Below are 24,715 nucleotides of genomic sequence, written 5' to 3' on the forward strand. Positions count from 1 at the left end.
GTTAAATTCATGGCTGCCATGTTGGTTTCCTACGCCCTAACGTACATCAATGTGACTACATTTTCGACCTAACACCTAACCACATACCCAATAAATTATAATTTTATACCAAATTACATTAAATAAATTTAAAATAATGCAAGTAAAATGGTCCACGATTTTTCATCATCATCATCATCCTGCTTAGAATTTCATGTGCATTATAATATAATTCACGTCCGTAGCCCAAAATTATAAAGTTTACTAGGTATTTATTTTTATTAGGTTTCGAAGTCCGTTTGACCAAATAAATTCTTTTCGATTGGTTAATCTTTAATTAAGGTTTTGGTTGAGAGAAAAAAATTGAAAAATGGCAAAAGTAGGGAAAATTCAAAAGATGGGGTTTTGATGGGGAGTTGGTGTCCGAATGGATCGAAGTCACGATAGCTCAAGTGGTAGAGCAGCGGCCAATTTAGCCGAAGGTCGTGGGTTCGAATCCCACTTGTGACACTGACTTTTTTATCTCAACCAAAACCTTACTAGGTATGTTCTACTGCAATAAAAAATTAGTTTATTAAACTTTGGTGAAGCATATTTGATCCCGTACTTCACACGACTTGCACAGATCATGTTCCAATCACAACAAATGGGCTTGGAGGATACAACATCGCTACTGCTTACTTCACCCTTCGATAATCTCCATATCCTGTCACCGGTAATGGGGCATCTTGATACTATAAAAATCTCAGTACAAAGCTTTTATGTAATTTATGTAAAGAACATTGCTCTCGACGGCCCGATAAGAATCTACGAACTATCAAAATCCACATAATCAAGAATACCCCATCCATTGTTTGTGTTAGATTACGGTTATCAAAGTGGAATTTTAAGTTCAAGTTTTGAAATGTTAAAAAAAAACAATTATTTTATTAAAATTTTCAACCTTGTTTAAGAACATATCAAGTTTCTTTATCACACAAGATCAAAGGATTTTTTTTAAACCGTCCAAGAACCGTCGATAAAATTCCAGTCGCATTCTTCGTCGAGTAACAACTTGAATGCAAGAATGGGAATTGTCGTTTAGTCGTCGAGGAAACCAGGATAAAGTCGGCGGAAGTTGTTAAGGTTGTACTAATTGATCGAGGATCGTAATAAAAATGCTAAAACCAGTACGTCTGAGGAATCCCTCGGCGAACAATCGGTATATCGGACACGAACCTTTTTGATCTAGATTTTCGGTTTCTACCGGCTTTCAAAATATGCAAAGTCGAAAACCGGGCATGCAAATTGGGGCAATTAACGGAGTCCGCGGAAGCCTTTTCGGGAGAAAGTTCCCACATCCGACACGGGGGCGGATACGTAGAGAACGTTCGGATGCAAATCCAAAAAAAGGCTTAAATCAGTGTTGGGACCCGTGTGTGTTTCTCGACTCTTCTCCCACGGATTGGATTTCTAGTTGTCGTTTATCTCGCCGATTTATGTTATTGCAGAATCGCCAAAAAGGCAAACTCGCCGGATAAAATTCTTTCGGAAATCGAGTCCGAACAGCTGGAGAACCGTCCTCGGGCCGAGTCCACCCTCGTATCCTTAATGCCGGCGATATAGGGAGATTATCCGGTGCCGCCCACGCTTCCCGGACGGCAAACTTGTAAATCAACTTTTTCAAAAGTGTTTATGATCTGATGTAAATACAGAGAAGCTTAGGATTGACGTGGGACATTAATCTGAGCTCTGTTCCATTCCTCACAGAGAAGCCCAGATCCTTCACAATCGAAGATTTCCAAGAACTTGATCTATAAAAGTTCAACATCTCATGAAGTCGTTGATACGATTTTCAACTGTTTGTGTCAATGGCGATCCAAAATCCCTTAAAATTTCAATTATACACCCACCTATATAAAGAACATATCAAGACTTTACTTAAATAGGTTCTTTTTTTTTAAATATGGCTGTTTACAGGATATAAAATTCTAAAGATCGTAAAACACTCGTCATACTCAGAAATCACCACCTGTCAACAAGGATAAAACTTGAAATGTAAATTGTCACAACTCTACCTTTATTTGACAAAAATATTTACCTCAAACACGACACAAAAGCGAAAAACTTTCGGAAAGCTTTTATATTTTCAAGGATTATTATGTAAGGTTGTTTTTCTTTGGCTCCATATAGAGAGCGAATAGGAATGTGATCCAAAAATTGTGCTTGAGCCCGGATATGAGCCTTTGGGCCACCCTGTTCTAATTTTTGTAAGAAACTTGTTTGTGGTTTATTTTTGCGTTATTATATGCGGGTAAATGTTTATATTACAGTGAACGTATAGTGGAAAAGTATCAAGAATAAAATATCGAGTAGTTAATGCCATGTAAATAGTAAAGAACGTATTTTCGTATGAATGCACTTAGGTTTAAAAAGCTGCAAGCGTTGATGGCTGAAATAGCTGTGGACAGCTACGAGACGGATAAGACTTGTCAGAATGCCAAAACCCGAGGTGGGTGATGCAGAGCTCCTAAGTTCAATTAAGTATATGTAAGTGAATGTATTTATTAGAATGAATGTGTAATGAAAGAAAGCCGATGGGATATCGAGAACTCTTCCACCCTACTTGAGTAAATGGTATCTAAATGGAAAAATGTATTTAGGAGAGAGTGAGAGTATGTAAATTTACAAAGTATACGTTGGTGGCTGAAATGAAGTAGCCGTTGACAACTCTGAAGCCTAACTTCGGCAGCAAGAAGGATGCCCAGACTGCCAAAACTCGAAGTGAGTGATTCAGACGTCATAAGCTCAATTCTGCGCATGTAATTGAATGTATTTATTAGAGTGAATGTGTAATGAAAGAAAGCCATGGGATATCGAGAACTCTATCACCCTACTTGAGTAAATGGTATGTAAATGGAAATGATGTATTTAGGAGAGAGTGAGAGTATGTAAATTTACAAAGTGTATGTTGGTGGCTGAAATGAAGTAGCCGTTGACAACTCTGAAGCCTAACTTCGGCAGCAAGAAAGATGCCCAGACTGCCAAACTCGAAGTGAGTTATTCAGACGTCATAAGCTCAATTCTGCGCATGTAATTGAATGTATTTATTAGAGTGATTAGGAAGTGAAATATGATGGCTTGACCCCGGGATCACTAAAAAAACGAAACTCATTTGTTTATACAGGGAGTCCAAGCTAATGCGCCCACCCAATTTTTTTCGTGGTTCTCGATAGGAAAAAAGTATGAACTGAGATTCCCCTTCATTTTTCGTGTAGTTTGGTCATGTAAGGTCGATTTATTTTTTTCCATTCCAGACATAAGTCGAATTCCAATTTTTAATTTTAAATGAGAACCCATCAGAGCAAGTAGAAATCTGGGGATCTCTAAAAGTACTATAGGTAATGTGTTTCTGAGACGCCAGATTTGTTAACCACGATTTTGTGGACTGATGAGGCAAAGTTCACTAATAACGGCTTACTCAACGGGTGGAATTTTCGAACATGGGCCGAGGTCCTTTAATAAATGAGTGTTGGGTAAAATCAGGTCGAGGAGAAAAAATCTATACAAAATACGAAATTTATGGCATTTGGCAGGAAATTTAGTAGCTTTCAGATTTTTCCCTCTACTTTGGCTGATTTTCCACTCCTCTTCAACATATTTGCAATAGAAGGCAAAATAAAGTGACCTAACGCACTAGAAGAGCATTCCGGCTATTTTCAAAAAATCATATCTACGGTTCTATTTGACCGATTTTAACAACTCAGTGTTCATTTTTCTCGCCAAAAAATCTAGTTTCAAAGAAAATTGGGGGTTCTCATTTTAAATTAAAAATTTGAATTCGAATTATGTCGAATCGAGGTCGAAAAACATAAATCGACCTTTCATGAACAAACTACATGAAAAATGAAGAGGAGTCTCAATTATACTTTTTTTCCTATCTAGAACCGCTAAGAAGAAAAATAGGGTGGGCGGATTAGTTTGGACACCCTGTATATATCTGAATGTATGCCAGGTTTTACAGTTAGTTATACAGTTAATATTTACAGTTAAGTATCGAGAAGCGTTCATATTTTTAGAACATTTTCAAAACTTACTGTGGAGAAAGTCCTAAAAGCCTAAGTGAAATTTTAGTACAATTATCCACGTGAACGAGTCTTCAATGAACACATTTTGGCAGCATGACTATAAAATTCGTATTCTAGAGTGCTAACTGGGTAAAAATATTTCAAATAAGACCATGAGAGGGCTATGTCCCAAAAAACCGCAAAGGGTCGTTTATTTACACAATAATTCACACAGAGCGGAGCTGAGGTGTGCACGTTAGGCTAAAACGCCACTCTTTAATGACGGTTTGCGTGTTAATGAAAGTAATCAATGAGTGGTACAAGGGGGTCCCCTCAGAGCTTTGGCCCGTATACTAAACATACAATTACGCTTAATTGGCGGCACTTCTTCCGTTGACAATAAAGCCCGGTCCCGGGATGCAAATTAACCGTCGCGTCGCGGCGGGCGCGTGGGAGGAACGGGAGACGGCTACCGTTTAATTGGATGATGTCCCAGCTGGCGGTCTCAACTGGAATAATTTGCCGTCTATCTAGCATACCTTGGAGAACGTATTGTCTAAAAGTTTATGGCTCAGGGCTAGAGGCAAAATTTGTCTTCGTCTTTTCAATGACTCAAATCTAAAACAACTGGGAAAGCTGTTTTCAACGAGTATCAACGACGCTTAAAGCGGGGAACACATGTGTGTACATCTATGCGACGTCAAGCGCATGCCACGTACAGTTAAACAGTGTGTATCACAAATCAGTATCGAAATCGCTACAACACTTTTATACTTAATGCACTATTTTGAGCAAAACCTAGTAATAAAATGTTAGTTAAATTTTATGAGCACAACCGTGTAATAAATTGTTTGTTAAACCTAATTGTTTTAAATAACACTTTAACAAATTTAAATGGCACTCTCAACACGACACGCAGGCACACACAAGGATGGCACAATTACACAGAAGACAAACACTTTGAGTGAGTAGAAATACTTTGTTTGAATATAAAATATATTTTGCATTGTATAAATTCACTTTTCCACATCCTAAATGTATTTGTTAAATGTAAACATTGTTTGTAAATCCCAGGCCCTGAAGATGTTCTCAATAAAGATCGAAACGTTGGCACGATAAAGAAAATGTTTTTCTGAAACCTACGTCAGACCAGACCGCATCTCACGATATCTGAATAACTATCGATTAACGGTCACTAATCTCTACACGTTTTAAATAAAGTTATTCCAGTGTTTTGATAAATTTTCTGCCTAACCATCATAATTAAATAATTTTTATAAAAACTCATGAATTTTTTATCTCGTTTAATTTGGTTTATATTAAAAAAAGAATGTTGTAATTAATGTAAGGACAAAATTACATACATACATTTTGAAATAAACTAGAAAAAATATAAGTGTCTTGTTCTGAAGCAACTCGACGAAAATGGAGTAATTTCACGAGCAAATCCATGAAATAATTGTTAGTTAAATGTTATGAGAAAAATCGTTTAAAAAATAGTTAGTTAAATTTTATGAGCAAAACCGCATAATAAATTGTTAGTTAAATTTTATGAGCAAAACCGTTTAATAAAGCGTTAGTTAAATTTTATGAGCAAAACAGTGTAATAAATTGTTATTTAAATTCAATATATAAAAAATGGTTTTCCGGTGTTTTGATTTATACAAAAAATTTTACCAACCCATTAAAATTAATTTAAAAAAAATAAAAACCAATTTTGATCTCAGTTAATTTCGTTTATAATAAAAAAGTGTGTGTGGTGATTAGTGACCGTTAATCGATAATTATTCAGAAATCGTGAGATGCAGTCTGGTGTGATGTAGGTTTCAGAAAAATATTTTCTTTATCGTGCCAACGTTTCGATCTTTATTGAGATCATCTTCAGGACCTGGGATTTACAAACATTGTTTTCTACATCCTACATGTATTTGTTAAATGTAAATAATGTTTGCAAATCCCAGGCCCTGAAGATGATCTCAATAAAAATCGAAACGTTGGCACGATAAAGAAAATGTTTTTATGAAACCTACATCACACCAGACCGCATCTCACGATTTCTGAATGATTAAAAAAGTATATTGTAATTAATATAACGACAAAAATACATGTTTGAATAAAAATATGATTGTTCGGTTCTTTTGTCTTCGACTGTACTCAATGCTACCCGACGAAAATCTGGACAGTGGGGATCGCAGAGCGTCGGGTAGATGTGCACGGGGGTAATGCAACCTTATGGAAAATCTGAGTTTGGATTTGCGTCGGGTAGCATCGGGTAGGGTCGCATGGCGTTGCATCGAGTAAGTGTGTTCCCCGCTTAATCGAATGCGTTTGAACTTTTTTTATGTAAAGGGAAGACTTTATAAATTATTTCGTTGCACTTGGCTCCATTCCATGTTTGGCTCCATCGCTAACATCCAGTTCATTAGAGAGTTCATGTGAAAGGATTCGTGATATCGACCGGATGTCTGTCGGTGCACAATTACACTTGAGCAACTCGAGACATGTTGTGAAACACTGGCCGGACGTCAACGTATAATTGCGAAAACGACGTGCCTTTGATATTCTCCTCGACATTTCCGATTCTCTGGCGAAGGATGACCGATATTTCATCCAAGGGAAGTTTTATAACTTGAAAACTTCAGTCTAAGCAAGAAGAATAGAATTGGAAAAGAGAAAACACATTAAAGAAAGGCCTAAAATAAGACAGTTGGGTTAGCGAATCTATCTTCGTAATCTCTAAGCGTATTAATCTATCTAAGACTTGATAAAATGACGAAGCTTGAGAATAGAATTAACAAGAAAATTCATTTCGGACAACATCCCCGATTTCCAAAATTAGACTTTCAATTCGGTTATTCTCAAAACCTCTGAGGAATTTTTTTGCAGCTAACTATTATGAAAAGAAGATAAATAGGTAACTTAAGGTTAGTACTTCAAATCGTTATATTTAACATATAACATTCAAACTTGATTTCATAATACCAATCTCATGGGGGTTACGAACTGATGAAGTACGTTTCCAACTTTTTCAGTTCTCCCTCCCGTTAATCTTTGAAATATTCTGTAAAAGTTACAGTCATCGGATGTTTCTATTGCGTTTTACAAAAGAATCAAGCTCTGTTGACGTTAAATCTCTCGTTATATAAGCACAATAAAAAAACCTCTTACAGCAAAAATAAAAATGCAATATTTGTTTTTTTTGTTTGATTTTTTCTTCAAGAAGCCTTTTATTTATTTTTTCAGACTAACTTATCAGGTAGATCAGTTTTGATTCAATGTATCTAAGAGTCTGGCATCCCAGTCTTTTCCAGTCGAACCTTGTCATTCTGAAAAGAACTAAAAGACCCAGACAGTTTTTAACTTGCGTGTATTCGATGAATTTAGTAGTATTAATGAATGGCTTAACTTTGTTCTGCCCAAGAACCACCGTTAGTTGAACATTTCTTCTTAAGATTGAAAGTTCTTAAGTGTTGAAAATGAAGAGCTGTGAAAATAGGCACACCTAAGAACATTCTGTCGTGAAAATTAAAATTGCAATCTTCATAGAGATCTCCTTGTCAAAAACAGCACGGCCAAAGTTTTTTAACCGGTAGTTTTTCCATGCATAAGTCATGAAGGCAACGGTACACGGCCCGGAGTGAATGGATGAAAATAATCTAATATTCCCCCGCTAATTTCAACGCATCCGTTCACACAGGGAGCGACGACGCTCTCCCATGGCCATTCATGAATCCGCGGAAGGCGCACACGTCTAACAAAGGACTGCTCCCGCCTTAGTAAATTCTACTTAATGGTATGTTAGCCGTATGGCAAAATTGATTGTTTCCTCCCGTGGGAGATCCTCGGCAGACGGTCGGAATTAGAGTTTAAACAGGTTGTTTACGCCGATCGCCCTTTGAACCCTTCTGGAGGTCTCCGGCCGGTCGGCGAGTCAGTTGTTGCCTAGAGCCAAAGCCGAGAACACCGTTATACCTGCCTATCTAAACCCGTGTTGTGCGCCACTGATGGTTTTGACGACCTGCCCGTGTCCCTTAAGAGTTCGGTACCAAACGTCTGAATCCGCCGGAGACTGTGGGGCCCTACCTAGTCGAAGAAAGAAGAGGACGACTGGGGCCGAGCTGCTTGAACTCGTTGGGGTAAGTGCAAACTTAAAAGTATCCCAATCCCCTCCTCGGATTCACTCTTTAAATTTTAACATAAAGGTATTTACCCATTCATATACAGTCCACTTAACGAACACAGGTAATTGAAGTTTATGCGTTAAACTCCCATTCATATACGCCTTCCAACGGAACGGGCCGCGTAGCGTCGCTTGTTACAATTTATCAACTCCGATCAACCTACGCGTCGCGGAAAAGCTCTCAACTGAGTTTGTTTTCTCGCACCATTGACTTTTCGTTTAGCTACGATTGCCATAGTCAGACCATTTTAGATAAAGACAGATCGAACTTTTACATTCATTTTTTCCCGTTTTTCAAGAAAGCCATCGGACCATTTACAAGTTTGAATGAACCTCACATTATTCGGAAATTTTCGAATAAGATCCATCACACAATGCGTGAATAATTTCTTAAGTGCAATGGGACTGCCTTCCAGAAGAGAGGCTTGTAAAAAATTCACCAAAGCATCAACGCAGAAATTAACGGCGTAACTAGAATCTACGTCGAGTTTGGACGATGATAATAGTTGAACTGCTAACTGGAAACTGCCGGAGGCATATGTATAGAATCACATTGGCAGAAACAAGCCTACGCAAATCTTGCCAGGAGGAAGAAGAAACAGCAGAACATGTCTTCTATTGGAGTAACAGGCTGAGCTTTAGTCTTAGGGGAACAAAAGCCCGGGAGTCCTTGAAAAAGCTTTGGGATCTGGTAAAAAGCCTTAAGCTTAATGAGCTCTAGATAATAATCTATTCGCACAATAGACCAAGACTGGGCGCGGTGCGTAAGTCGTAAAGAGAACGACAATTTTTCACCTTTAGGTTACATAACTGTTGGTTAGTTATGGCTGGAATTTTTACAAGATCCGAGAATAAAAATAATATTTTTTTTAGACTGTGAATGTCTACCATTATAATCTATTGTGTTTCAGTATAATACTTCATTAGCAAAAACGGATAAGAATGATTGTCAAGACCGATAAGATAGTATTACATATTTAAAATTAACCAAATTGGCAGGGTTATGTAAAGAAAAATGACAACTCACCTGTAGTAGTCTTTTTTGCAAAATATGCTTCCATCCCTGGCGAAGCAGGTGACCTCACCGTCGAGAGGCACTCGGCACTGGGAACACTGGAGGCAAGACGCGTGCCACCTCCGATCGACGGCGAATAAGTAGAACCTGTCGGTGATCCTGGTGTTGCAGCCGGCGCAGATGACTTCTTCGCCGGTCTGTTGAGGTGGAACCAATTGGTTCGGCTTGGGCTTCGACTCACCCCCAGGCGACCCGCAGTCTTGGCACGGGGTGAACTCGGATTTGCAGCAAGTCGACCCGCCGCTGCTCGAACTGCTGCTACACCCGCTCGAGTTGCTCGAATCCTGGCAAGGCAGGTTTGGGCTCAGGTCCCTCGATGGGTCGTACGCCGCCGCAAGCATCTGCTGACGGTCCTGCTGCTGTAATCAGAAAACAGATATACGTTAAAATATGGACGCAATGCGTTAAAACTGCTCTGGCGGAACCAGGTTTTTTTCCTCATTTGAATAGGTAAAACTGAGTTTAAGCCATTATGACTATGCTTCGCTGAACAGGTTTGCTTTTTGATCACACCGCCGCTGATATATATTAAATTAAACGCACAAACTATATGCTAAAAGGTTTTATTATTAAAATTAAACGACCTGGATGATTTTTTACTTTACTTTTAGAAAGTTTAACTATCATTCATCGTGGTTACAAGTTTTGGGGGCAGGAAGTAACTTTTTGGTTTTCATAGTGATTATTGATTGGTTTCTTTCTAAAAGGCAAAAACCAGAAGATTTCTTCTAATTCACCAAATTAATTCTTAACAAAAAGTCACACGTGTACAATAAATACGAATGGGTTTAGGCGGGGTAGTTGCATAGTAACGAAAACAAGCCCCTTCAGGGCACGGAACGTATTAAATACAGAAACAAACACGCACATTTATTAAAAACTCTTATTTTCATATTTCTCAAATTTTTTACACGCACGACAAAAAAAACTTGATAACTAAATAAAAAACTAAATCAAACATCAAAAACAAAATCAATTAACATATAGTACGATTATTCGAAGGAAAAATGTTGACACGAGTATAATTAAAATTTGGGCCTTTTAACTAAACTAAAAACTTTTTGCCCAATTTTGAGAATAAATCTCTGTACATTTTCTTCTTTGAAATTTTGAAAATTGCTTACATCCCTTTACCACAGCTATGATGGGCAAAACATTAGGAATTCTCTCCCCCCACCATAATGAGGACAGCAGAGAAAACTATTATTAACATTATCAAAAAGAAACTTCCAACACAAACTAACAGTATGTTTAAGCTCAAGCAAAATTTCAAAACAAATTTAAGTACCATACAAGAATAGGAACCGAATACTCACAAAGCTGAAAAAATTCACCAGTATCTCCCATGCTGGAGCAATCGAGAGAAGTACACCAAGAGTACAAAAATAAGAATCCTGTCAGACAGTCAAACAGACATTAAAACAGTTCAAACTAATTGGTTCAAAGATGGTGCTGAATTGCCAAACTAAACTAAATAGATTAGGTAAACAAAATAAAGTCACTGCTGGGTCCTAGGACATGTGGGAGTAGAGGACGCGCTTGCGAGAAAAGAAGTTGCTATTCAGCTGACAGGTCCTGAGCCTTCTGAGCCATAAGGATCACACTATCGATATCTTATACAAAAAGACAAATTCAATATGAGAAAACAGTGGAATTCAATCAATGGGCATAATCAATCCAAGAACCTTCTGGCTGTTGGAAACAACAGAATACGTTAAAGCAAGCAGGAAAAAAATTCGAATTCTGATAGGATTCTTGACAGAATATCTGAAGAACAATCTGAACAATCTGAAGAAGATTGTTATAGCCCTGCACGACACGTGCAGATTCTAGATAGAGGGAGAGGAGACACTAACACACCAACTAACAAGCTGTTGAGCTACAATTAATTGAGGTAAGGACATGTTTTGGGATGTACAACGTAACCTTGGAGAAATTCAATCACTGAAACCATGCCTACTCAACAGATCTTGATGAACTAGGTCTCACCGGTGTGCTATAGGTACAGACCGATGGATACAATAACTGTAAAATGGCGTAGTATATCACACACCCCGAATATTAAATGTCCATCCCATTATCTGATTTCATCAAAGGGCGTTTTTCTTAAGAAAACTTGCGATTCTAATCCTCCCCCCAAATAAAAAATAAATAAATAAAACATTTATTAGGCCAAATAACAAAAAAAATGTTTTTCAACATTTTAACAAGTTATTCAAAATCTATTTGTCTGTAGTTACTTTAGCCAGAATCAAATAAAACTACATCAATTTTTTCTGACAAGCTGCTCACGAATCACCTCGTTATGTTTAAAAACAATAAAATTCTATTTAAATCTTATGTTAAACGTTTGTAACACTAAACCGTAACATGGGTATAAATACATTTCTGGTATAAAAAAATATAGCCTTGGCGTGTCTATAATTTATCATGGCCTTTCCTAGGTGGTTATTAATCATTCTTTGCCTCGCGTAGGTTGCAAAAGAAATAAAACAGAAAAATCGTTTTGGTCCGTAACGAATCGCCACGAGCAATTGGTAATCGATAATAGTCGGCCCATTACAAATATAGAATAAATATTTTAAATCAGCGAATGATTCTGACAAAAAATTTCAGTTTATAGATATACAATTCACTAAGTTTCATATAATGAACCGAAGTTTTCTGATAAATCAAGACGATTCAAACATTGGGTTGAATTTGCAAACACCGTGTGAAGGCACTAGAAAAATAACAGGGGTATTCACGATCTTTGTGGTAATCCTGTAAACTATGTTAGGCCCTGTTAGATCGAGAAAAATGATGACGTAGACTTGAAAGAATCGGCTAGTTAACATTGCACGATGTAACAAGCCCTGGCCAATGTTAGATATTAGGTCGAAAACGTGGTCACATTGCTATACGTTAGGGCGTAGGTAACCCCATGGCAGCCATGAATTTAACAGCTGTTTTTTGTTTATACGTATTTTTAACCTATATATGCATTAATTCAATCAAAACAATACATTTATTTTGTTAATTTCTGACCGACCTGTCCTTATACTCTCATTCATAACAGATAAATCCCCTATCGTATAAAGTTGTGGGGTGTTAGAGGTTAGGATACAAGTTAAGAATGTCTGGTTAGGCATGTTAGGTAAAACTTTTGGCATCTTACAATTTAACACAAAAGAAAACTAAAACAAACAACAACAATCCTTCAAGGACTGTTATAGCTTTGTTTTTGGTTCTACCAATCGCCACTCGCAGTATTGCGTAAAAATTAACGTTTAACATGCCAAGAAATGAAGAGGGCGTTCACGATCTTACTGGACATTCCTCTATTCCAGTTAACACGAGTTAACATCTTACAAACATCGTGAATTCTCCCATTGTTTACACTTATTTGTTTCAAAACCATGAAATTCCATCATAAGTAAAAAGTACTTCCAGGATATAAAAAAGCTGGTTTGTTTGTCAGTTTCTCGTCTGCTTCCTATCTAATAAAGAATGTAAAAATGACAGTTATATAAATACGATTCTGTAGGAAGGCCTCTAGTTAACTGCTCCCATCTCACGACCCTCCATAAATCATATACTCATAATGGCGTTTATTGCTGTATAAATTATGTTATATGTTGTTAGTTTTACTGTATATTGTGTTCGCGCGAATGCGGCCGACGCAGGCCCGTGGATGAATAATCACATTTTTACAACCGCGCTTAATGACACGCAGGGGGGCTTCGTTTTAATATATATTGCGAATCCGAGGTCGCAAATCTCGACCGGGTACCTGTCCATGAGGGCATAAAGTTTTCCGTTTACAGCCTCCTTGTAATATGGGACATTCGTTGAAGCCGTGTCTACCTCGTAAATTACCGGTTACGGCGTTCGCCGAGGGGGTGGAGCTCATGCCAAAATTTGCAGTACTACTGTGACCTACCCGAGCGCACAGGTACATCCCGAAAACCCCAGATGTTTCCCGTTCAGAAACTGAAGATTACAACTCCTCGATAACAATTGTAAAAAAAAACTTAACACCGGATTTGCAGCCCAGAAGCCCTTGCGGACAACAGGCCTAGCCTAACTTTCTAACTCCGCCGAAAGACGGATTGGACAATTGTAGATCTCAATGACCTGAAGGGCTTAAAGAGGATAAACGAAAGGAAATTTACCTGTGCAAAAACCGCTAAGAGTTTTACTATGGTTTAGACTAATTCTGCGCAATCTCCAGGTAAAACTGAGTGAGGTGTTCCTACAACTTGTCTAAAATAATGATATGTGCAAAACGTTATTTACACGCATTTTACTGACTGTGATATTGTATAAAGTCTGGTAATTTAATATTTAAAAATATGAAGAAAGTGCAATGGTGAAATAAAAGGACTTAAATTTATATACTTCTGACAAAAAATCTGTAAGTACAAATATGTGTTTGTTCATGTATGTATTTGATGTTAATTTGGCCAAAAATAAATTGACTCTCAACACGAAAGACAAAATGACACACCTATACGTAAAACAAACACTTTAAGCCCTGAAGATGATCTCAATAAAGATCGAAACGTTGGCACGATATAGAAAATGTTTTTCTACAACCTACGTCACACCAGACCGCACCTCACCATCTCCAAATAATCATCAAGCAAGGGTCACTAAACAACACACATTAAAATGCAAAATATATCCTTTTGTAGAGCCCTGGAGAAGGTACAATAAAGTTCCGACAGATAGGCGAAGATGTAAAATTAAATATATCTTTCTTTGACCACATCCCTGATAACAACCAAAAGAACATTTTCAGCATAAGTTGGTCAATAAATCTGCAAAACATGTACAAACATGTTCAATGAGCATTATTTCAGTATGCGGTTCAACCCCTTCTTAATCATGCCTAATATAATCCTTCTAAAAGCCGTTATTCATTATCTTTCTTTATTATTGATTAGCCAGCAGGCATTGATGATTACTTATATATACTTAAATATACTCACTTTTTTAAATTGATTAAGATTCCAGTTCATTGCGTGGTAAAAACTATAAAATTATAAAACAAGTCGTAAAAGGTGCTTAGGGTTTTTTTAAACAACATATCAGTATATCATGACAGAAGTATGATTTTAATTGTCATTTCTTATTTGGACGTATTTATCCGTCTTAAACTATATTTTGTTTTTGAGGTTGAAATTCGCCTGTTAGTTAACAAGGTTTTCCTCTCTCTCGTTCAGTATTTAGGATTAATGTAAATTTCAATAAGCCCAGAGGATTTTCCATAATATGAACAGTAACACCCAATATCCAACTAAATGCAAATTTATGTTAAACTGGCCACATTTCCTCCTCTACTGATTTTAAAACCGATTAAGGATTTTCTGAGCTAGAGATTTATTTTTATATTTTTTTCACGGGGATTATAAGAAGAGATTACGTGAAAGTCCCCGTCCAAATATCCTGAATATTCTTTAAGACCGGTAGTTATCCCAATCTGGAGGCCGTGTCGTGTCGCGGGTCACGAGCTGACCATCACGTGTCACGTCCCTGTTATGATTTTGGAGACAGATCGCTCGCTATTAGCCCGACTCTTTTCCCATACTTTGCGGTCCCTCTCCCCTCACGTTTCCTCCGCGATTACGGAGGAATGTCAAAGGGTATTTTCTCCCCAGTCCGATTCTGGGAAAGCGGACAAACGGTTTATAGCGGTTCGGGGTGTTATGTGAAAAGGGGGTGAAGATTTGGGCAGGTAAACCACCTGACATACGGGTCCGTAGCCTCGTCTCAATGAAAACACGACTCACCATTCCTGGTAAACGGTATCCTCGTTTTCTGAACTCTCTTTTTAACCATTCAAAGGATATATTTTGACCTGTTCCAAACTCAGATTGTTATCAACTGTGAAATAAATATATCACGTACGTCCTCTAAATATTTTGCAGTTTGATAGTTTACGATCATCCTGTAGATTTTTGATGATTGGCAGTGATTTGCAATGGTTTACTGTCAGTGCGTTTGTCTTAGATGTGTCAGTTTTCATATGAACGATAGAACGTTCTACTTTTACTAGAAATTTTGAAAGCTAGAAGAAGAATTTTCAGTTTTGAGCTTTCTTAATCGACAAATGAAAGAACAACTAAAAAATTTACAAATTAGAAAAACATTTTGCATATCGAGTCAACGTTTCGATTTTTATTTGAGATCTTCAGGGTCTTGGATTTATAAACATTGCTTAAATTTTACAAATACGTGTAGGATGTGAAAAAACATTGAATTTATACAATGCTAGAAACTTTAAATTCAATCAAGGTATTTTTACTCACTCAAAGTGTTTGTTTTCTGCGTAGATGTGTCATTCTTGTGTGTCTTGTTGAGAGTGCTAGTGAGATATAAATACTTTTATTGAATTTAAAATTTCTAGAAAATGTGTGGTGTTTAATGACAGTTAGTCAATGATTATTCAGAGATCGTCAGATGCGGAGAGACATTTGAGCACTGAAGATGATCTCAATAAAAAACGAAACGTTGGAACGATAAAGAAAATGTTTTTCTAATGCTCACATCGCACCAGACCGCATCTCATGATCTCCAAATAATCATTGGCTAACGGTCACTAAACACCACACATAAAAAATTGAATTTGTCTAATCTTTCTAATATTTGAAAAAAAATATATAAGTGAAAATGAAAATGAACGAACCTGTAGGTGAATCGTGTAAAACAGCCTGAAAGTAATGGAAATGTCTCTAGATCGGACCAGAATTTATTTTTGTTTTGTACTCGACAGCTCAACCTGAATTCTCGAGCTGGGTTCGGAGCGGATTATTTACGAATCCGGGATTATGAAGTTTCGAAAGGGAAATATTGACATTCCGAGAAATTCAGGCTACGGCTTATCGAGTCTATCAATCCAAATAACGGATACGTCAGACTCATTTATAAACTTTCTGACCAGTAATTTCACCAAAATGTCCCACAACTTCCAGACGGTTTTGGACGATTCGGATTATAGCAACCGGCTCTTGATTTAAGCCCGATTCTTAACATACACCAAGTGGTCCATGGTGAAGTTCTATTTATTAATCATAAAATTTAGTCAATTTTTAAAAAACTAATCAATCCAACGAAAGAATACGATTTTTATTTGGTTCATAAGATTTATTTTGATTTTTTTCTATTATAAGACACAAAGTTTGAAATGAATCCTTTCTTACCAGGTTTATTTCCTAGTTGGATTAACGGTTTATCATCCAACGGGCCAAAATTAGGAAATTGCATTTTTCAAAACTTAATTTTCCGGTAGTGAGCATGCATGACTTAGCTTCGAATCTGATTGAAGGCTTGTACTTTTCCGTCAAAAACGACAATTATTTTCGGGGGTTTTTCAACTATAATTCCATTGGAGGTGAGCTTCCGGTTTTGTCCGTCTCACATATTCCATCTGCGTTGTTTTCCTACTTGCGCCGGCTTATCTTAATTGCGCCTTATCGCTTACATGTCGATCTGCATAACAGAGATAAATCCCGGAGCTGAATCGGTCAACGGAATAATAAAAAGCCCCACCATTTCGATTACGCAACAGACTTGAATTTCTGGACGTTTCTTTCCAGCCAGAGCGTTTTATTTGATGCTGGTTTACATTTGTTTTCCTTGCCCTTCGGGTTTTTTGGGATGTTGGCTCTATAAAAAATGGCATGAGTTGATACAAACTAGGAAACGGTGGCGCCGTCAAGAGAAACATTTGGGCAAAGAATAACATTTTCACCCCCCATCAGACAGACGAACCTGATCTGGGTGCGACGTTGTCGTTAAGAAAATATCCATTTCCTTTTACGTCAAAAAAACCTACATGCCGGCCAGACAACGAAAACATATAAAAACATCCTTTAATTTTTTTTAATGTGAAAATTTTGAATTAATACTTACTATTAATATTTTAAGTGACGGTTACGAATGGCAGATTCTTGAAAATAACAAGTATATGTTGATGTTTTGTTGTTATATAGCATTAACCATAAAAATTATTACTATAAAACCGGTTGAAAATAGTCATCTTTCGTCCGCAAGAAAAGCTGTTTTTATATGTGTGGTGTTCAGTGACCGTTAGACAGTTATTATTCGGTGATCGTGAGATGCGGTCGTGTGTGACATAGGTTTAGAAAAACATTTTCTTTGTCGTGCCAACGTTTCGATCTTTATTCAGATCATCTTCAGAACCTGGGATTTATAAACATTGTTTACATTTTACAAATACATGTAGAATGTGAAAAAATGTATTTATACAATGCTAAAAATTTTAGATTAAAAAAATGAATTTATACAATGATTAGAAAATTTTAGATAAAAAATGAATTTATGCAATGCTAGAGAATTTTTGATAAACAAAATTAATTTATACAATGCTAGAAAATTTTATATTAAAAATTTATCATTGTATAAATTCATTTTTCTAATCAAAATTTTATTTTAGCCTTGTATAATTTTTTAATCTAAAATTTTCTATCATTGTGTAAATTCATTTTTTTAATCTAAAATTTCTAGCATTTTATAAATCCATTTTTTTTTAAACTAAAATTTCTAGCATTATATAAATTCATTTTTTCACAACCTACGTGTATTTATAAAATTTAAACAATGTTTTATATATATATATTTATTTTATATATTTTTATAAACAATGTTTATAAATCCCAGGCCCTGAAGATGATCTCAATAATGATCGAAACGTTGGCAAGATAAAGAAAATGTTTTTCTAAAACACCAGACTGCATCCCACCATCTCCGAATAATCGCTGTTTTTATATATGTAACACATTTTGACAATTTGCCGTTTTGGGGCTCATCCAAGTGAAAAAATTGAGCTGAATGGCCGTCAAACAGATTAAAATTGTAATCGTTTAACTTTCAAACCACACATTTTTTTTTTTCTAGAAATGACGCTTTTTGCCATATTATCAATAGATTTGTAGTTTTGGTGTTTGTCCAACTCTTAAAATGGAGCAGGCTGTCAAACAGATTTAAAATGTAATTTTTAATTTTTTTCTAGATATTTTTTATAGCTAACTCTGTTTGACTTATTACCGAAAACCCTAAATCATCATCTAGCAGATCGAAAATGGATTCTGGGTCCGTTCATTCTCATTATTTGTCTGAAGGATATGCCCTCGATCATATGATCTGTATATCTATTGTTTTGATGTTTGTCCAATGTAGAAAATCAAGATACATGGCAGTCAATCATATCGAAAATGTACTCATTTGTCCATGCTTTTGCGCTGGACTTTACGATACAGAGATACTTCAAAGCTGCAGATGAATTCATCCACATTATCTTTCATGAAGTAAAAATTTGTTATACGCCAAGTAAAAAATCGTTATAGTTTGAATAATCTCATTTATTATTTTCTTAATTGGATTCATAAATTTTATAAATATTTCATTAAACGGGAGTCTAAGTTACCTGCTACAATGTTATTTTAATTAGATAAAGCAGTAGCGTTTGAGGTGATGGATATTTCAGCGGCCATTGATAAATCACGCCATTACATCGGTTCAGTGACAAATTTATAAAGAAACAAACGGGTGGCACAGAAGTCCTAGTAATTTACAGCGGATCTTTTGACGTCACGCGCAAAGTGCTTCGAGATAATTTTCCGGTGGACGCGACTGGATCGTGTAAATCAAAACGAGAGTTCGGGAGGATACGGACCGGTCACGGCCCATGTCTCACCCTGGCAGTTTGGCATGGCTCAAATGGTAGTCTAAACAAAGGGGAGTCCTTGTTCGGGAAACTGCGATACAGACTGTCATAAGGGTTCCGCGAGGCGTCCAGAAGGCGATTAACAAGATTTAGTGGAAACGCGCCCTGCCAAGCGGACCAATTAGACAAGGGACGGATATATCGCCCCGTGCCGATCTTACCCCCTCCGGTTTTATTTATACAAGCGTTTTACCTTAATGCGTCCGCGATTTGGTCGAGCGAGTCGGATTTGTCATAATTTCGCTCTCTGAGACGTGATGGAGGTCCGTTCTGCTCCGAGAAGTTGGACTGATTCCAGAACTTCACGTACTGTAAGTACTCGAAGATGACAAGCACATGATGTTAAACCGTTGTTTGGTTGTCCGGTAGGCGAAATGCATCGCGAGTACACCCAAGAAATAGCGCGGATTCACGCGTTCGAGAAGTAAGTGCCTTTCGCCCGAAAAATCACAAGTCTGCATGTGCAACTATATTTCATTCTAGATCCTTCGCTAAAAAAATTATCATTTTATATCTCGTTTTTTATACCCAACGTGGTCAAGTTTTTTATTTTGTTTCTTCTTGTTTTATTACTCGTATCGCATTTATTCTTCACAAGAATCCAGAAGCAAGGAAGAAACGAGAATTCACTGGCCATAACCAAGCATGCTGGACACGAAAAAGTATAAACATCGCCTTATTTGGTCATCCTCATCACCCCCCGCGCAGAGACCTTCCTATCCTTTTTTTCACCGGACTTATTTCAATGTAATTTATTTTCATTAATGCTCAAATTTTCATTACCTTTCTATTTCCTTCCCATCTTGAAACAGGTACGGGCAGAAGATGAGCTTTTAATTATTTATTTTTTCCTCTTGTACTTTATAGTTTCTTTCTCCCAGAAGAATTTGGTCCTCCGATATAATATTTTTGATCTAACTGGATTCGTTTATACCTACCTCTGTGGAGTGGTCAGGAATAAAGTATGTAAGGTATAAACAAAGTTATAAACACCTTATTCATTATTTTGACTACGTTTCGAACTTTATTCGAGTCATCTTCAGGGAAGAATCCAGGGTGTATCACAAAACGTGTGTTGAATGGAAAATATAATTCAACAATACAGATGTAATAATATAAATTTTGAATCAAGTATTTCTACTCGCATAAAATGCGGTGCTATCCTTGTGGTGTTTGTTTCAAAAATTGAAGAATTTGGAGAGTTGAATTCTTGTGAAACGATTAAAAAAAACATCAGAATTCAAATTCACATTTCACAGGAATACTACACGTAACAAACATGATACAACAAGAATAGCACCACACTTTATGTGAGTATGAAATATTTGGTGCGTAATTTATATTTTTTACATTTACCATAGCTTCTCCGGATTGAAACTGTTGCTGAGCTGCACCGCTCTCCTGTTCTTCTCCAAACCATCTCTCGGTCGTCAGAAGACCTCAAAAAAACCTTGGCTCATCCGAAAAGCAGACTTTAGTCCAGTCTTGTTCAAACCAATTGGTATAATTTCTTGCGAAACTTAACCGAGCTTTTCTGTACCTTGATAGATGTTTTACACTAGTGGCAGGCCTTCTCGAACGTAATCCAGCTTTTGAAAATCTTCGCTTTACAGTATGTAACTGACATTAACATTTCTTTGTTGTTGATCTCCACAGCGGTAGAATGTCGATTACTGAATACATTCCAAGTAATAAAATGATCATCACCCTGGTCACATACGCTTGACTTCTTCCATGTTCCAACAATGATTCTAGCCGTATCTCTATCTCTTAAAACCACCACTCATACAAATTCGAAACATAAAAATGGCACACAAAAAAAATAAATAAATAAAAAAATAAAAAAACCGGAACGTTAGAATTAAGTTTACATGAAAAACCAGTAAAGAAGAGATTGATTATTCAAAAATTTATTTACAAAATCCAACTGTAAACAAACGTGGTTGGTTTTATCTGTGTATTATTTACCTCTAATCCTTGGAACTATTGCTGAAATATAAACAATGCAGGGTTGTCTAAAATATAATTAAAAATATTAATGATGGCCACTTGTTTTTCTTTTCACATTATATGCAAATCATTTTCTTGGGCTTTCTTCGCTCAAGAAAATATTTTAAGCAATGCTATTGTGATCAGTTCGACGTTGCAAGCAAAGAAAACTCATCAAAAACCACACTAATTGCATTTACCAAGGGAAAAACATAGAAGCTTTGGCTCAAACATAAGGATGAATACGTAAGAATTATCTTTCACAAGAAATAAAGACAATTGGGACATTTTAATATTTCTATGTGCATATTTTCTTTTATTTGATTAACCATCACTAATTTACACTAGTTTTCTTTCTTAAATTTAAAACTTGTCAGGTTGTAAAAATTGTACAAGGGGTTTAGAAAAATGATGTAAAGTAAAACAAAAAGTAAACTAATCCTTTTGGAAGATGTTCTCTTTCCCACATGCATCTTTTTACTAATGCCAAGTAATCAGGCTTAGTGGTAATTTAATACTTAATCTAATGTGGCAAAAAGTAGCCTTACAACAACAAAAAATAGAAAAATTATTTCCTGCGATTTAGCAAACGTTGGCTTATGAAACTCGGCCCATGAAGAAATAGTCACTCGATCCCGGCTTGGGGGGAAAATTGTAAAACTGGTTGTATTTTATATTTATAAAGGAGTTATACTTTTGCCCGGATAAAAAAAAAAAAATAGAGGGAAAACCTGTTGAGTCGAAGATCGTGTCTTGAAGATTATAAACCTACTATTTTATTTATCGCTTTTGGTCGTACGAGTTTAAGTTCGCGGCCAAAAAATGGTTTTAAAAAAATCGTAAAGTTGCGAAAAACACTTGTCTTAGCAAGTTTTGAAAGTGGGATTTTAAAAAATTTTTATAGCGTTTAGACGACTGCATTTAAGGTTACATCTTCCGTTTAAATTTTCAACGTGATTTTTCAAGTCTGAAGCAGATTGGATATTTTAGATCAGTTTGAGCAATTAATCGTTAAATGACAATAAATCCTTGGCAGTCTTACTATCTTAGTTAACTCAGGAAGCAACACTCTGTGTCCCATTTGTGCCAAGCATCTACACCACATTTTATCCATTTCCCTTAATCTAACTCGTAATAAATGAGTGAGTTATCGTCATAATAAATGCACTGAATTTGTTGGGGATACTTCACGAAGTCTAGCTACAATGATTTCTCTGCCTCGTTAATGATTACTGATTTGTATAAGTTAAACTTCGTACACATATAAAACTACAATTTCATGTACATATACAGAATTCGGGTTAAGACTTCTGAATCTCCCGGGTTTTAGTCGTCCGGGGCCAAACCTTTTTCCGCTGGTCCTAATAGGTGTCAACTGCTAGGTCATCAGACACTAACGGATCAGTTCAAACCAACTCACACAGTTCACACGCTTTTAACATTTTTTATTTAAATGTCATTCCCTTAGGTAGGGTGTGATGGTATTCGATATTCCTCCATAACCATACTAGCTATATAAAACTAATATTGGAGTACTCAATATTCCGCCATCGGCCCTTTCACTACTGATTCTCGCTAAAAAATGCATTCCTTCACTATATACACAAAATATCAACCGAATACTATATGAAATCAAACTGCCCTGTTCCCTCCAAAAATCAAAACTGGAGACCAAAAGACTCGCTGCCGTGCTCAAGCACAATTCTAATCTCGGGTGGCATTACTACACGCTCTCTATATAGAGACAAGGAATGTCAATCATTAACAATACATACCAGACACATACGTGTAATGGCCCAAAAGTGTTTGTCTGTCAACTTAGTATGGAGGTCTCTGAGGTCCACCCATCGACCTCTTGATAGGTAACGCTGCCTTTCCTTTTTATCATATTTTCTATTGCACAATGCATCAGAATTTCTTCCTTTAAATAAGATTATTTTAGCAATACTGAAATGCACAAGAAATAAACACTAAAAAGCTTGAAGAAAAACATTGATGATATTGAACAAATGGTCGACTCCAACACTAAAGGTCCTGCTGTGAAGCTATAGGCACGAAATCTATCGTTACATTTACTTGTTGTTTTGCAAATAATAGGAGTATTCACAATCTTTCTGTTAGCCCTGCTATGTCCTGTTAGATCGAGAAAAATGATGACGTAGACTTGTTAGAATCGACTATCGGAATTGCTCGATCTAACAGGCCAGAACTAATGTTAGATATTAGGTCGAAAATGTAGTCACATTGCAATCCGTTAGGGCGTAGGTAACCAACATGGCAGCCATGAATTTAACAGCTGTTTTTTGTTTACACATATTTTTATTCTCAAATAAGCATTAATTAAATCAGGTCAATACATTTCTTTTGCTAATTTCTGACCTGTCCTTGTACTCTCATTCATAAGAGATCCCCTATCCTATAAAGTTGGAGGCTGTTAGACGTGAGGTTATATGTTAGGTATGTCGGCACGAATTGAAGCGTGTCATTTGTTAGTACTTTTCGAGTGCTTTGATAGCTTTTTGAATGAAAGAGTTGATTAATTTTCGTTTTTTGTTAACTTTTGGCATCTTACAATTTAACACAATACAAAACCAAAACAACCAACAACAATCCTTCAAGGATTGCTATAGCATTATTTTTGGTTCTACAAATCTCCTCGCACAGCATTGCGAAAAAAATTAACGTTTAACATGCCAAGAAAAGAATTCACGATCTTACTGGACATTTCTCTATTCGAGTTAACACGAGTTAACATCTTACAAACATCTTGAATACCCGTAATATATTATTTAAATATTAAAACAATATTAAGAGGGATGAATATTGCACATGAGAGTGGTGCGCTTGTCTTTCCATAGGATCTCTTCATTTACCGGTTATCGTCGTCGTGTACGAGACTCCTCGCCGTGAATAACAATCGCCGGTTGGATTTTGTTACGCTGTTATCGTGGACGAGGGCTGTTTTCCCTTCCTCTCCCGCGGGGCGTAATTGCTTTTTGAGGATTGAAGAAGCGGATGTCACCCACGTTCCTGCTTGGGAGTCCTTTACTCCGTGACGGCGATCCCTTCCGAGATTGCGCCTCCGACCTGGGAGGCGCCCATGATCTACTGCCTTCCGAGGCCACCAGAAACCCGAAGAGAGTCCTAAAAGCCTTAAATCATCTCACCGACGGCTTCCATTTTCCGACGAGATTTAGTGACTCCGTTATAAATAAAAAGACAATAAATCTTCATCGCCTTTTCTTATCTTTCTTCCTAATTGCCGGGCAAATGTGAAACCTTTAGAAACTGGCCATCGCCCTTAATTTACATGGTAATGAACCTTGAGCGGTCATCCTAAACGTAACGCGCACCGGAATTCTGTCTTCGGGCCGGAACTCTGCCATTTTCACTAAAATATTCCAAACTTTTATATATTAATTTTGACTGGTGGATCATGATCACCGGACAATACAACTCCACCTAGCTCTTATAGAGAATATCAAGAAAACAATCTTAACGTATGCAAGGAATTAGAAAATTAACTGAATTTCATTATTATATAATATTTTAGGTTTCCACGAAATCTTTGTATTCTGTCAAATGAGTCCTATTAAGATTACAATTGTAAACGAATATATGTGAAAGACCTGTTGAGATTTTCATACGTTTAATAACCTAACGTGATTAGAAAGACTATTCGTAAGTTTCTCAATTCTTGTCAATGATTAAGAAAA

General features: G+C 36.6%; 1 protein-coding gene across 2 annotated transcripts in view; it reads right to left on the reverse strand.

Annotated features, from left to right (window-relative positions):
* Positions 1–24,715, reverse strand: part of LOC106663505 (protein apterous-like) — a 146,850-nt gene that overhangs the window by 88,722 nt on the left and 33,413 nt on the right. Inside the window, exons 1-2 of one of the 2 annotated variants that reach the window (XM_014388380.2) lie at positions 15,951–16,076; positions 9,233–9,639 (exon numbers count right to left, since the gene is read on the reverse strand). In XM_014388380.2, the coding sequence (XP_014243866.1) occupies positions 9,233–9,621 (389 nt within the window). In that variant the 5' untranslated portion in view covers positions 9,622–9,639; positions 15,951–16,076. Of the gene's footprint in view, positions 1–9,232; positions 9,640–15,950; positions 16,077–24,715 lie in introns of those variants that run through there. The other variant, XM_014388379.2, reaches the window with a different exon arrangement.

Source organism: Cimex lectularius, unplaced genomic scaffold (assembly GCF_000648675.2).
Source record: "Cimex lectularius strain Harlan isolate CLEC.00 unplaced genomic scaffold, Clec_2.1 scaffold2, whole genome shotgun sequence".
NCBI classification, from domain to species: Eukaryota; Metazoa; Arthropoda; class Insecta; order Hemiptera; family Cimicidae; genus Cimex; species Cimex lectularius.